Genomic DNA, 15,318 nt, shown 5'->3' with positions numbered 1-15,318 from the left:
TGTGTATGTGTACACGTATATGTGCGTGTGTGTGTGTGTATATATATGTTCATGAGTATATATATATTTACATATTCCTATATGTGTGCACACGTGTGTTGTCTCCGTACATATGTCTGCACATGTACATGTGTGTGCACATGTATGTGTGTACCCATGTGTGTATGTGTACACGTGTGTATTTATGTGTCTGTGTGTGTGTGTGGGTGGGTGTGTGCTTACACATGAATGTTTCCTGTAAGGAAATTCTCTCTTTCCCCCATCTGCCAACGTATAAATGTGTATATTTATTTGATGAAATGGAATTTAATGCATTAATAATATTACGTTTAATGCGAGAGGAGAGGTTGATAACTTGCAAAGGACCAGATAGGAAATATTTCAAGTTTGTGGGCTCTAAGGTCTCCGTTATAACATCTCCTGTCTATGCTAGTGGCACGAAAACTAGCCATAAACAATATGCAGATGAGCACGACAAGAGAGCAGGTATATCTGTACTAGATTATCAGTAGGTAACAACCGTGGTTTCCTTTATTTTAGTTGCAAGAAGCACAAGATCGATATATGGAGGCCGCGAAATGTATTGAGAAGATGCAGCATCAAGTGCAAAAGTAAGATTTAAAGCAGCACAGAGAATAAGTAGGGATTAAGTACGAAGCACCTAGGCAGTACAGTGTAAGAATTATACCAGGAAAGATGACAAATAAGACATCATTGGGGAGCCGGGTAAAAATTTCAGTTTTGGGGTGTTGTGAAATGGCTTTTCCCCATTATTTCTAAATTTCTCTCATTATCCGCAAAACCCTGCTAGAAAAACAACAAAATGGCCAAAACATCTACCTTTCAAAAATTTCAGAATTTCTGTAATGGAACCTGTGGATGTTTGTGTGCAATTGGTGTGGTGGTCTTAACAATCTATGTGTGAGGATAATTATTTTGAAATACACATTCTAGGCTTGAAAAGGAAAATGCCGAGTTAAAGGATACAAACAAAATGCAAGCGGGCACAATTGAAGAGCTTCAGAGAAACCCGCCGGGTCCAAGTTCGGTAAGTCGGGTTTTTTCTGTCATAACCGAAAAGGAATTTTAATTGTGTTACCAATATTATATGAGACTATTTTAGAAAATAGGAAGAGTCTCACTGATGAAAAGCAGTTACGGCATCGATAGTGGCACTCTTTGCTACGAATAGCAGAATTCCTCTTTATAGAAGACATTAACTGAATTCATAAAATGAATGATTGTCGTAGGAAGATTTTAAGTAGAAAGATTGTGGAAGCGCTCCCATTGTGGCTCAGCGGCTTATGAACCCTACCAGTATCCATGAGGATGGGGCCTCGCTCAGTGGGTTAAGGGTCCAGTGTTGCCAAGGCTCTGGTATAGGTCTCAGCAGCAGCTCTGATTCAACCCCTAGCCTGGGAACTTCCGTATGCCACAGGAGTGGCTTTAAAAAAAAATAATAATAAAGAGAGAGACAAGAAGGAAAGAAAGAAAGCGAGGAATAGAAAAGTTGGGGACTGAACATCCAGGGTTAGTGTCATTTAGAAACGAAGTAGGCGTAGAGGAGGGCCTCTTCGGGTCACATTGTGTAAGTTCAGTTGAGTTCTCTGGAGGAAGAGTGTCATAAATACCAAGGGAATAGATCAGCACTATGTGATAAATAAGGCTAAGGCTACAGTATATTTCTCAGTACCCACCAATTGGGAGCTTAGAATTTGAGATGAAAACTCTTAATCTTCTTTTTAGCGCCATCTCATGTTCCATTAAGTATATCTTTGAAGCCTTACACTCTCCTTAGACTTCTGGTTACCAGTTCTTTCTCCAGGTGGAAAGCAGCTGTGTTAAGAACACTTCTCTCTCGATCTCTCTCGCGCTCTAGTAATAATTTGCGGCATTCAGGGAGTGGTAGATGATCATGTTTGAATACCTGAGTGAATTCTTTTATAAGGTCAAAGTCCGTACCACAGTAGGACTTAAAAAAACAACAAAACAGAAACCCCCCCAATCTTTTATTATTATTTTTTTCCTTTTAGGGCCGTGCCTCCAGCATAGGGACATTACCAGGCTAGGGGTCGAATCGGAGCTGCATCTGCAGGCTTACGCCAGAGCCACCGCAATGCCAGATCTGACCTGCATCTGTGATCTAGAGCACGGCTTGTGGTCACGTGGGCTCCTTAACCCACCGAGCAGGGCCAGGGGTAGAACAACCCGCATCCGCATGGATACCATGCCCGGTTCTGAACCCACTGAGCCACAAGAGGCATTCGCACAGGAGTATTTGTAAGCACATAGTTGTAGAGAAATACAACTCAGCATTATTAGGAACATACTATGAACACCAACCTTTGTCTTGTATGTAATATATTTTGATTTTTTTACAAAGTTTGCTCGTCCATAATACATTTTCACATATCTCATATATATATATATATATATATATATATATATATATATAATCTTTGAATATATAAAGAAAACCTATAAAGCAGAGGCTTTTGATTCTATCCCTAGTAGTATCCTAGTAGTATCGATACATTACTGATCTAGTGTATCTAAATGCTGAAATATATTGTATAGATTGAGAGAGAGTCCGGACGGACGAGAGACGTAACAGAGAGAGTGGAGTTAAGTGAGAACAGGGAACTTCCTGTTTGAAAATATGGAAGTTATTTCAAATTCACCTTAGGAAAAGTGTTAGCTGTCATCATCACTAGAAGTGCCACAGTGACTCGCCGGTGTGGATATTTAATGTTGTAGTTGAGTGTCGCTTAGAAGACAATAATGTACATGCGGAGTTCCCATTGTGGCACATTGGAAGCGAACCCAACCAGGAACCATGAGGTTGCAGATTCAATCCCTGGCCTCACTCGGTGGGTTAAGGATGCGGCGTTGTTGCCGTGAGCTGCGGTATCGGTCGCAGACCTGGCTTGGATCCTGCACTGCTGTGGCTGTGGCATAGGCAGCAGCTATAGCTCTAATGAGACCCCTAGGCTGGGAACCACCACATGCCACAAGTGTGGCCCTAAACAACAAAAAAATACACACACACACACAGACGTATGTGTGTGTATGTGTACACGTATATGTGCGTGTGTGTGTGTGTATATATATGTTCATGAGTATATATATATTTACATATTCCTATATGTGTGCACACGTGTGTTGTCTCCGTACATATGTCTGCACATGTACATGTGTGTGCACATGTATGTGTGTACCCATGTGTGTATGTGTACACGTGTGTATTTATGTGTCTGTGTGTGTGTGTGGGTGGGTGTGTGCTTACACATGAATGTTTCCTGTAAGGAAATTCTCTCTTTCCCCCATCTGCCAACGTATAAATGTGTATATTTATTTGATGAAATGGAATTTAATGCATTAATAATATTACGTTTAATGCGAGAGGAGAGGTTGATAACTTGCAAAGGACCAGATAGGAAATATTTCAAGTTTGTGGGCTCTAAGGTCTCCGTTATAACATCTCCTGTCTATGCTAGTGGCACGAAAACTAGCCATAAACAATATGCAGATGAGCACGACAAGAGAGCAGGTATATCTGTACTAGATTATCAGTAGGTAACAACCGTGGTTTCCTTTATTTTAGTTGCAAGAAGCACAAGATCGATATATGGAGGCCGCGAAATGTATTGAGAAGATGCAGCATCAAGTGCAAAAGTAAGATTTAAAGCAGCACAGAGAATAAGTAGGGATTAAGTACGAAGCACCTAGGCAGTACAGTGTAAGAATTATACCAGGAAAGATGACAAATAAGACATCATTGGGGAGCCGGGTAAAAATTTCAGTTTTGGGGTGTTGTGAAATGGCTTTTCCCCATTATTTCTAAATTTCTCTCATTATCCGCAAAACCCTGCTAGAAAAACAACAAAATGGCCAAAACATCTACCTTTCAAAAATTTCAGAATTTCTGTAATGGAACCTGTGGATGTTTGTGTGCAATTGGTGTGGTGGTCTTAACAATCTATGTGTGAGGATAATTATTTTGAAATACACATTCTAGGCTTGAAAAGGAAAATGCCGAGTTAAAAGATACAAACAAAATGCAAGCGGGCACAATTGAAGAGCTTCAGAGAAACCCGCCGGGTCCAAGTTCGGTAAGTCGGGTTTTTTCTGTCATAACCGAAAAGGAATTTTAATTGTGTTACCAATATTATATGAGACTATTTTAGAAAATAGGAAGAGTCTCACTGATGAAAAGCAGTTACGGCATCGATAGTGGCACTCTTTGCTACGAATAGCAGAATTCCTCTTTATAGAAGACATTAACTGAATTCATAAAATGAATGATTGTCGTAGGAAGATTTTAAGTAGAAAGATTGTGGAAGCGCTCCCATTGTGGCTCAGCGGCTTATGAACCCTACCAGTATCCATGAGGATGGGGCCTCGCTCAGTGGGTTAAGGGTCCAGTGTTGCCAAGGCCCTGGTATAGGTCTCAGCAGCAGCTCTGATTCAACCCCTAGCCTGGGAACTTCCGTATGCCACAGGAGTGGCTTTAAAAAAAATAAATAAATAAAGAGAGAGACAAGAAGGAAAGAAAGAAAGCGAGGAATAGAAAAGTTGGGGACTGAACATCCAGGGTTAGTGTCATTTAGAAACGAAGTAGGCTTAGAGGAGGGCCTCTTCGGGTCACATTGTGTAAGTTCAGTTGAGTTCTCTGGAGGAAGAGTGTCATAAATACCAAGGGAATAGATCAGCACTATGTGATAAATAAGGCTAAGGCTACAGTATATTTCTCAGTACCCACCAATTGGGAGCTTAGAATTTGAGATGAAAACTCTTAATCTTCTTTTTAGCGCCATCTCATGTTCCATTAAGTATATCTTTGAAGCCTTACACTCTCCTTAGACTTCTGGTTACCAGTTCTTTCTCCAGGTGGAAAGCAGCTGTGTTAAGAACACTTCTCTCTCGATCTCTCTCGCGCTCTAGTAATAATTTGCGGCATTCAGGGAGTGGTAGATGATCATGTTTGAATACCTGAGTGAATTCTTTTATAAGGTCAAAGTCCGTACCACAGTAGGACTTAAAAAAACAACAAAACAGAAACCCCCCCAATCTTTTATTATTATTTTTTTCCTTTTAGGGCCGTGCCTCCAGCATAGGGACATTACCAGGCTAGGGGTCGAATCGGAGCTGCATCTGCAGGCTTACGCCAGAGCCACCGCAATGCCAGATCTGACCTGCATCTGTGATCTAGAGCACGGCTTGTGGTCACGTGGGCTCCTTAACCCACCGAGCAGGGCCAGGGGTAGAACAACCCGCATCCGCATGGATACCATGCCCGGTTCTGAACCCACTGAGCCACAAGAGGCATTCGCACAGGAGTATTTGTAAGCACATAGTTGTAGAGAAATACAACTCAGCATTATTAGGAACATACTATGAACACCAACCTTTGTCTTGTATGTAATATATTTTGATTTTTTTACAAAGTTTGCTCGTCCATAATACATTTTCACATATCATATATATTGACATATATATATAATCTTTGAATATATAAAGAAAACCTATAAAGCAGAGGCTTTTGATTCTATCCCTAGTAGTATCCTAGTAGTATCGATACATTACTGATCTAGTGTATCTAAATGCTGAAATATATTGTATAGATTGAGAGAGAGTCTGGACGGACGAGAGAGGTAACAGAGAGAGTGGAGTTAAGTGAGAACAGGGAACTTCCTGTTTGAAAATATGGAAGTTATTTCAAATTCACCTTAGGAAAAGTGTTAGCTGTCATCATCACTAGAAGTGCCACAGTGACTCGCCGGTGTGGATATTTAATGTTGTAGTTGAGTGTCGCTTAGAAGACAATAATGTACATGCGGAGTTCCCATTGTGGCACATTGGAAGCGAACCCAACCAGGAACCATGAGGTTGCAGATTCAATCCCTGGCCTCACTCGGTGGGTTAAGGATGCGGCGTTGTTGCCGTGAGCTGCGGTATCGGTCGCAGACCTGGCTTGGATCCTGCACTGCTGTGGCTGTGGCATAGGCAGCAGCTATAGCTCTAATGAGACCCCTAGGCTGGGAACCACCACATGCCACAAGTGTGGCCCTAAACAACAAAAAAATACACACACACACACAGACGTATGTGTGTGTATGTGTACACGTATATGTGCGTGTGTGTGTGTGTATATATATGTTCATGAGTATATATATATTTACATATTCCTATATGTGTGCACACGTGTGTTGTCTCCGTACATATGTCTGCACATGTACATGTGTGTGCACATGTATGTGTGTACCCATGTGTGTATGTGTACACGTGTGTATTTATGTGTCTGTGTGTGTGTGTGGGTGGGTGTGTGCTTACACATGAATGTTTCCTGTAAGGAAATTCTCTCTTTCCCCCATCTGCCAACGTATAAATGTGTATATTTATTTGATGAAATGGAATTTAATGCATTAATAATATTACGTTTAATGCGAGAGGAGAGGTTGATAACTTGCAAAGGACCAGATAGGAAATATTTCAAGTTTGTGGGCTCTAAGGTCTCCGTTATAACATCTCCTGTCTATGCTAGTGGCACGAAAACTAGCCATAAACAATATGCAGATGAGCACGACAAGAGAGCAGGTATATCTGTACTAGATTATCAGTAGGTAACAACCGTGGTTTCCTTTATTTTAGTTGCAAGAAGCACAAGATCGATATATGGAGGCCGCGAAATGTATTGAGAAGATGCAGCATCAAGTGCAAAAGTAAGATTTAAAGCAGCACAGAGAATAAGTAGGGATTAAGTACGAAGCACCTAGGCAGTACAGTGTAAGAATTATACCAGGAAAGATGACAAATAAGACATCATTGGGGAGCCGGGTAAAAATTTCAGTTTTGGGGTGTTGTGAAATGGCTTTTCCCCATTATTTCTAAATTTCTCTCATTATCCGCAAAACCCTGCTAGAAAAACAACAAAATGGCCAAAACATCTACCTTTCAAAAATTTCAGAATTTCTGTAATGGAACCTGTGGATGTTTGTGTGCAATTGGTGTGGTGGTCTTAACAATCTATGTGTGAGGATAATTATTTTGAAATACACATTCTAGGCTTGAAAAGGAAAATGCCGAGTTAAAGGATACAAACAAAATGCAAGCGGGCACAATTGAAGAGCTTCAGAGAAACCCGCCGGGTCCAAGTTCGGTAAGTCGGGTTTGTTCTGTCATAACCGAAAAGGAATTTTAATTGTGTTACCAATATTATATGAGACTATTTTAGAAAATAGGAAGAGTCTCACTGATGAAAAGCAGTTACGGCATCGATAGTGGCACTCTTTGCTACGAATAGCAGAATTCCTCTTTATAGAAGACATTAACTGAATTCATAAAATGAATGATTGTCGTAGGAAGATTTTAAGTAGAAAGATTGTGGAAGCGCTCCCATTGTGGCTCAGCGGCTTATGAACCCTACCAGTATCCATGAGGATGGGGCCTCGCTCAGTGGGTTAAGGGTCCAGTGTTGCCAAGGCTCTGGTATAGGTCTCAGCAGCAGCTCTGATTCAACCCCTAGCCTGGGAACTTCCGTATGCCACAGGAGTGGCTTTAAAAAAAATAAATAAATAAAGAGAGAGACAAGAAGGAAAGAAAGAAAGCGAGGAATAGAAAAGTTGGGGACTGAACATCCAGGGTTAGTGTCATTTAGAAACGAAGTAGGCTTAGAGGAGGGCCTCTTCGGGTCACATTGTGTAAGTTCAGTTGAGTTCTCTGGAGGAAGAGTGTCATAAATACCAAGGGAATAGATCAGCACTATGTGATAAATAAGGCTAAGGCTACAGTATATTTCTCAGTACCCACCAATTGGGAGCTTAGAATTTGAGATGAAAACTCTTAATCTTCTTTTTAGCGCCATCTCATGTTCCATTAAGTATATCTTTGAAGCCTTACACTCTCCTTAGACTTCTGGTTACCAGTTCTTTCTCCAGGTGGAAAGCAGCTGTGTTAAGAACACTTCTCTCTCGATCTCTCTCGCGCTCTAGTAATAATTTGCGGCATTCAGGGAGTGGTAGATGATCATGTTTGAATACCTGAGTGAATTCTTTTATAAGGTCAAAGTCCGTACCACAGTAGGACTTAAAAAAACAACAAAACAGAAACCCCCCCAATCTTTTATTATTATTTTTTTCCTTTTAGGGCCGTGCCTCCAGCATAGGGACATTACCAGGCTAGGGGTCGAATCGGAGCTGCATCTGCAGGCTTACGCCAGAGCCACCGCAATGCCAGATCTGACCTGCATCTGTGATCTAGAGCACGGCTTGTGGTCACGTGGGCTCCTTAACCCACCGAGCAGGGCCAGGGGTAGAACAACCCGCATCCGCATGGATACCATGCCCGGTTCTGAACCCACTGAGCCACAAGAGGCATTCGCACAGGAGTATTTGTAAGCACATAGTTGTAGAGAAATACAACTCAGCATTATTAGGAACATACTATGAACACCAACCTTTGTCTTGTATGTAATATATTTTGATTTTTTTACAAAGTTTGCTCGTCCATAATACATTTTCACATATCATATATATTGACATATATATATAATCTTTGAATATATAAAGAAAACCTATAAAGCAGAGGCTTTTGATTCTATCCCTAGTAGTATCCTAGTAGTATCGATACATTACTGATCTAGTGTATCTAAATGCTGAAATATATTGTATAGATTGAGAGAGAGTCTGGACGGACGAGAGAGGTAACAGAGAGAGTGGAGTTAAGTGAGAACAGGGAACTTCCTGTTTGAAAATATGGAAGTTATTTCAAATTCACCTTAGGAAAAGTGTTAGCTGTCATCATCACTAGAAGTGCCACAGTGACTCGCCGGTGTGGATATTTAATGTTGTAGTTGAGTGTCGCTTAGAAGACAATAATGTACATGCGGAGTTCCCATTGTGGCACATTGGAAGCGAACCCAACCAGGAACCATGAGGTTGCAGATTCAATCCCTGGCCTCACTCGGTGGGTTAAGGATGCGGCGTTGTTGCCGTGAGCTGCGGTATCGGTCGCAGACCTGGCTTGGATCCTGCACTGCTGTGGCTGTGGCATAGGCAGCAGCTATAGCTCTAATGAGACCCCTAGGCTGGGAACCACCACATGCCACAAGTGTGGCCCTAAACAACAAAAAAATACACACACACACACAGACGTATGTGTGTGTATGTGTACACGTATATGTGCGTGTGTGTGTGTGTATATATATGTTCATGGGTATATATATATTTACATATTCCTATATGTGTGCACACGTGTGTTGTCTCCGTACATATGTCTGCACATGTACATGTGTGTGCACATGTATGTGTGTACCCATGTGTGTATGTGTACACGTGTGTATTTATGTGTGTGTGCGCGTGTGTTTGTGTGTGTGTGTGTTCGTGTGTTTACACATGAATGTTTCCTGTAAGGAAATTCTCTCTTTCCCCCATCTGCCAACGTATAAATGTGTATATTTATTTGATGAAATGGAATTTAATGCATTAATAATATTACGTTTAATGCGAGAGGAGAGGTTGATAACTTGCAAAGGACCAGACAGGAAATATTTCAAGTTTGTGGGCTCTAAGGTCTCCGTTATAACATCTCCTGTCTATGCTAGTGGCACGAAAACTAGCCATAAACAATATGCAGATGAGCACGACAAGAGAGCAGGTATATCTGTACTAGATTATCAGTAGGTAACAACCGTGGTTTCCTTTATTTTAGTTGCAAGAAGCACAAGATCGATATATGGAGGCCGCGAAATGTATTGAGAAGATGCAGCATCAAGTGCAAAAGTAAGATTTAAAGCAGCACAGAGAATAAGTAGGGATTAAGTACGAAGCACCTAGGCAGTACAGTGTAAGAATTATACCAGGAAAGATGACAAATAAGACATCATTGGGGAGCCGGGTAAAAATTTCAGTTTTGGGGTGTTGTGAAATGGCTTTTCCCCATTATTTCTAAATTTCTCTCATTATCCGCAAAACCCTGCTAGAAAAACAACAAAATGGCCAAAACATCTACCTTTCAAAAATTTCAGAATTTCTGTAATGGAACCTGTGGATGTTTGTGTGCAATTGGTGTGGTGGTCTTAACAATCTATGTGTGAGGATAATTATTTTGAAATACACATTCTAGGCTTGAAAAGGAAAATGCCGAGTTAAAGGATACAAACAAAATGCAAGCGGGCACAATTGAAGAGCTTCAGAGAAACCCGCCGGGTCCAAGTTCGGTAAGTCGGGTTTTTTCTGTCATAACCGAAAAGGAATTTTAATTGTGTTACCAATATTATATGAGACTATTTTAGAAAATAGGAAGAGTCTCACTGATGAAAAGCAGTTACGGCATCGATAGTGGCACTCTTTGCTACGAATAGCAGAATTCCTCTTTATAGAAGACATTAACTGAATTCATAAAATGAATGATTGTCGTAGGAAGATTTTAAGTAGAAAGATTGTGGAAGCGCTCCCATTGTGGCTCAGCGGCTTATGAACCCTACCAGTATCCATGAGGATGGGGCCTCGCTCAGTGGGTTAAGGGTCCAGTGTTGCCAAGGCTCTGGTATAGGTCTCAGCAGCAGCTCTGATTCAACCCCTAGCCTGGGAACTTCCGTATGCCACAGGAGTGGCTTTAAAAAAAAATAATAATAAAGAGAGAGACAAGAAGGAAAGAAAGAAAGCGAGGAATAGAAAAGTTGGGGACTGAACATCCAGGGTTAGTGTCATTTAGAAACGAAGTAGGCGTAGAGGAGGGCCTCTTCGGGTCACATTGTGTAAGTTCAGTTGAGTTCTCTGGAGGAAGAGTGTCATAAATACCAAGGGAATAGATCAGCACTATGTGATAAATAAGGCTAAGGCTACAGTATATTTCTCAGTACCCACCAATTGGGAGCTTAGAATTTGAGATGAAAACTCTTAATCTTCTTTTTAGCGCCATCTCATGTTCCATTAAGTATATCTTTGAAGCCTTACACTCTCCTTAGACTTCTGGTTACCAGTTCTTTCTCCAGGTGGAAAGCAGCTGTGTTAAGAACACTTCTCTCTCGATCTCTCTCGCGCTCTAGTAATAATTTGCGGCATTCAGGGAGTGGTAGATGATCATGTTTGAATACCTGAGTGAATTCTTTTATAAGGTCAAAGTCCGTACCACAGTAGGACTTAAAAAAACAACAAAACAGAAACCCCCCCAATCTTTTATTATTATTTTTTTCCTTTTAGGGCCGTGCCTCCAGCATAGGGACATTACCAGGCTAGGGGTCGAATCGGAGCTGCATCTGCAGGCTTACGCCAGAGCCACCGCAATGCCAGATCTGACCTGCATCTGTGATCTAGAGCACGGCTTGTGGTCACGTGGGCTCCTTAACCCACCGAGCAGGGCCAGGGGTAGAACAACCCGCATCCGCATGGATACCATGCCCGGTTCTGAACCCACTGAGCCACAAGAGGCATTCGCACAGGAGTATTTGTAAGCACATAGTTGTAGAGAAATACAACTCAGCATTATTAGGAACATACTATGAACACCAACCTTTGTCTTGTATGTAATATATTTTGATTTTTTTACAAAGTTTGCTCGTCCATAATACATTTTCACATATCTCATATATATATATATATATATATATATATATATATATATATATATAATCTTTGAATATATAAAGAAAACCTATAAAGCAGAGGCTTTTGATTCTATCCCTAGTAGTATCCTAGTAGTATCGATACATTACTGATCTAGTGTATCTAAATGCTGAAATATATTGTATAGATTGAGAGAGAGTCCGGACGGACGAGAGACGTAACAGAGAGAGTGGAGTTAAGTGAGAACAGGGAACTTCCTGTTTGAAAATATGGAAGTTATTTCAAATTCACCTTAGGAAAAGTGTTAGCTGTCATCATCACTAGAAGTGCCACAGTGACTCGCCGGTGTGGATATTTAATGTTGTAGTTGAGTGTCGCTTAGAAGACAATAATGTACATGCGGAGTTCCCATTGTGGCACATTGGAAGCGAACCCAACCAGGAACCATGAGGTTGCAGATTCAATCCCTGGCCTCACTCGGTGGGTTAAGGATGCGGCGTTGTTGCCGTGAGCTGCGGTATCGGTCGCAGACCTGGCTTGGATCCTGCACTGCTGTGGCTGTGGCATAGGCAGCAGCTATAGCTCTAATGAGACCCCTAGGCTGGGAACCACCACATGCCACAAGTGTGGCCCTAAACAACAAAAAAATACACACACACACACAGACGTATGTGTGTGTATGTGTACACGTATATGTGCGTGTGTGTGTGTGTATATATATGTTCATGAGTATATATATATTTACATATTCCTATATGTGTGCACACGTGTGTTGTCTCCGTACATATGTCTGCACATGTACATGTGTGTGCACATGTATGTGTGTACCCATGTGTGTATGTGTACACGTGTGTATTTATGTGTCTGTGTGTGTGTGTGGGTGGGTGTGTGCTTACACATGAATGTTTCCTGTAAGGAAATTCTCTCTTTCCCCCATCTGCCAACGTATAAATGTGTATATTTATTTGATGAAATGGAATTTAATGCATTAATAATATTACGTTTAATGCGAGAGGAGAGGTTGATAACTTGCAAAGGACCAGATAGGAAATATTTCAAGTTTGTGGGCTCTAAGGTCTCCGTTATAACATCTCCTGTCTATGCTAGTGGCACGAAAACTAGCCATAAACAATATGCAGATGAGCACGACAAGAGAGCAGGTATATCTGTACTAGATTATCAGTAGGTAACAACCGTGGTTTCCTTTATTTTAGTTGCAAGAAGCACAAGATCGATATATGGAGGCCGCGAAATGTATTGAGAAGATGCAGCATCAAGTGCAAAAGTAAGATTTAAAGCAGCACAGAGAATAAGTAGGGATTAAGTACGAAGCACCTAGGCAGTACAGTGTAAGAATTATACCAGGAAAGATGACAAATAAGACATCATTGGGGAGCCGGGTAAAAATTTCAGTTTTGGGGTGTTGTGAAATGGCTTTTCCCCATTATTTCTAAATTTCTCTCATTATCCGCAAAACCCTGCTAGAAAAACAACAAAATGGCCAAAACATCTACCTTTCAAAAATTTCAGAATTTCTGTAATGGAACCTGTGGATGTTTGTGTGCAATTGGTGTGGTGGTCTTAACAATCTATGTGTGAGGATAATTATTTTGAAATACACATTCTAGGCTTGAAAAGGAAAATGCCGAGTTAAAAGATACAAACAAAATGCAAGCGGGCACAATTGAAGAGCTTCAGAGAAACCCGCCGGGTCCAAGTTCGGTAAGTCGGGTTTTTTCTGTCATAACCGAAAAGGAATTTTAATTGTGTTACCAATATTATATGAGACTATTTTAGAAAATAGGAAGAGTCTCACTGATGAAAAGCAGTTACGGCATCGATAGTGGCACTCTTTGCTACGAATAGCAGAATTCCTCTTTATAGAAGACATTAACTGAATTCATAAAATGAATGATTGTCGTAGGAAGATTTTAAGTAGAAAGATTGTGGAAGCGCTCCCATTGTGGCTCAGCGGCTTATGAACCCTACCAGTATCCATGAGGATGGGGCCTCGCTCAGTGGGTTAAGGGTCCAGTGTTGCCAAGGCCCTGGTATAGGTCTCAGCAGCAGCTCTGATTCAACCCCTAGCCTGGGAACTTCCGTATGCCACAGGAGTGGCTTTAAAAAAAATAAATAAATAAAGAGAGAGACAAGAAGGAAAGAAAGAAAGCGAGGAATAGAAAAGTTGGGGACTGAACATCCAGGGTTAGTGTCATTTAGAAACGAAGTAGGCTTAGAGGAGGGCCTCTTCGGGTCACATTGTGTAAGTTCAGTTGAGTTCTCTGGAGGAAGAGTGTCATAAATACCAAGGGAATAGATCAGCACTATGTGATAAATAAGGCTAAGGCTACAGTATATTTCTCAGTACCCACCAATTGGGAGCTTAGAATTTGAGATGAAAACTCTTAATCTTCTTTTTAGCGCCATCTCATGTTCCATTAAGTATATCTTTGAAGCCTTACACTCTCCTTAGACTTCTGGTTACCAGTTCTTTCTCCAGGTGGAAAGCAGCTGTGTTAAGAACACTTCTCTCTCGATCTCTCTCGCGCTCTAGTAATAATTTGCGGCATTCAGGGAGTGGTAGATGATCATGTTTGAATACCTGAGTGAATTCTTTTATAAGGTCAAAGTCCGTACCACAGTAGGACTTAAAAAAACAACAAAACAGAAACCCCCCCAATCTTTTATTATTATTTTTTTCCTTTTAGGGCCGTGCCTCCAGCATAGGGACATTACCAGGCTAGGGGTCGAATCGGAGCTGCATCTGCAGGCTTACGCCAGAGCCACCGCAATGCCAGATCTGACCTGCATCTGTGATCTAGAGCACGGCTTGTGGTCACGTGGGCTCCTTAACCCACCGAGCAGGGCCAGGGGTAGAACAACCCGCATCCGCATGGATACCATGCCCGGTTCTGAACCCACTGAGCCACAAGAGGCATTCGCACAGGAGTATTTGTAAGCACATAGTTGTAGAGAAATACAACTCAGCATTATTAGGAACATACTATGAACACCAACCTTTGTCTTGTATGTAATATATTTTGATTTTTTTACAAAGTTTGCTCGTCCATAATACATTTTCACATATCATATATATTGACATATATATATAATCTTTGAATATATAAAGAAAACCTATAAAGCAGAGGCTTTTGATTCTATCCCTAGTAGTATCCTAGTAGTATCGATACATTACTGATCTAGTGTATCTAAATGCTGAAATATATTGTATAGATTGAGAGAGAGTCTGGACGGACGAGAGAGGTAACAGAGAGAGTGGAGTTAAGTGAGAACAGGGAACTTCCTGTTTGAAAATATGGAAGTTATTTCAAATTCACCTTAGGAAAAGTGTTAGCTGTCATCATCACTAGAAGTGCCACAGTGACTCGCCGGTGTGGATATTTAATGTTGTAGTTGAGTGTCGCTTAGAAGACAATAATGTACATGCGGAGTTCCCATTGTGGCACATTGGAAGCGAACCCAACCAGGAACCATGAGGTTGCAGATTCAATCCCTGGCCTCACTCGGTGGGTTAAGGATGCGGCGTTGTTGCCGTGAGCTGCGGTATCGGTCGCAGACCTGGCTTGGATCCTGCACTGCTGTGGCTGTGGCATAGGCAGCAGCTATAGCTCTAATGAGACCCCTAGGCTGGGAACCACCACATGCCACAAGTGTGGCCCTAAACAACAAAAAAATACACACACACACACAGACGTATGTGTGTGTATGTGTACACGTATATGTGCGTGTGTGT

The 15,318-nt window shown here is 41.3% G+C and overlaps 1 protein-coding gene across 1 annotated transcript in view; it reads left to right on the top strand.

Moving 5' to 3' along the window:
* The window catches only part of LOC100628139 (uncharacterized), a 217,790-nt gene that overhangs the window by 100,428 nt on the left and 102,044 nt on the right, over positions 1-15,318 (top strand). The window contains exons 59-68 of the mRNA XM_085003024.1: positions 541-611; positions 955-1,048; positions 3,605-3,675; positions 4,019-4,112; positions 6,652-6,722; positions 7,066-7,159; positions 9,709-9,779; positions 10,123-10,216; positions 12,779-12,849; positions 13,193-13,286. Of these exons, the coding sequence (XP_084859150.1) occupies positions 541-611; positions 955-1,048; positions 3,605-3,675; positions 4,019-4,112; positions 6,652-6,722; positions 7,066-7,159; positions 9,709-9,779; positions 10,123-10,216; positions 12,779-12,849; positions 13,193-13,286 (825 nt within the window). The remainder of the gene's footprint in view (positions 1-540; positions 612-954; positions 1,049-3,604; positions 3,676-4,018; positions 4,113-6,651; positions 6,723-7,065; positions 7,160-9,708; positions 9,780-10,122; positions 10,217-12,778; positions 12,850-13,192; positions 13,287-15,318) is intronic.

Source organism: Sus scrofa, chromosome 17 (genome assembly GCF_054392235.1).
Source record: "Sus scrofa isolate SSC_HxYL_T2T_F1_AM1 chromosome 17, Sscrofa_HxYL_maternal_Yorkshire_Landrace_v2.0, whole genome shotgun sequence".
Lineage (NCBI taxonomy): Eukaryota > Metazoa > Chordata > Mammalia > Artiodactyla > Suidae > Sus > Sus scrofa.
Note: the sequence above shows the minus strand (reverse complement) of the source record. Positions and strands in the feature narration are given on the sequence as shown.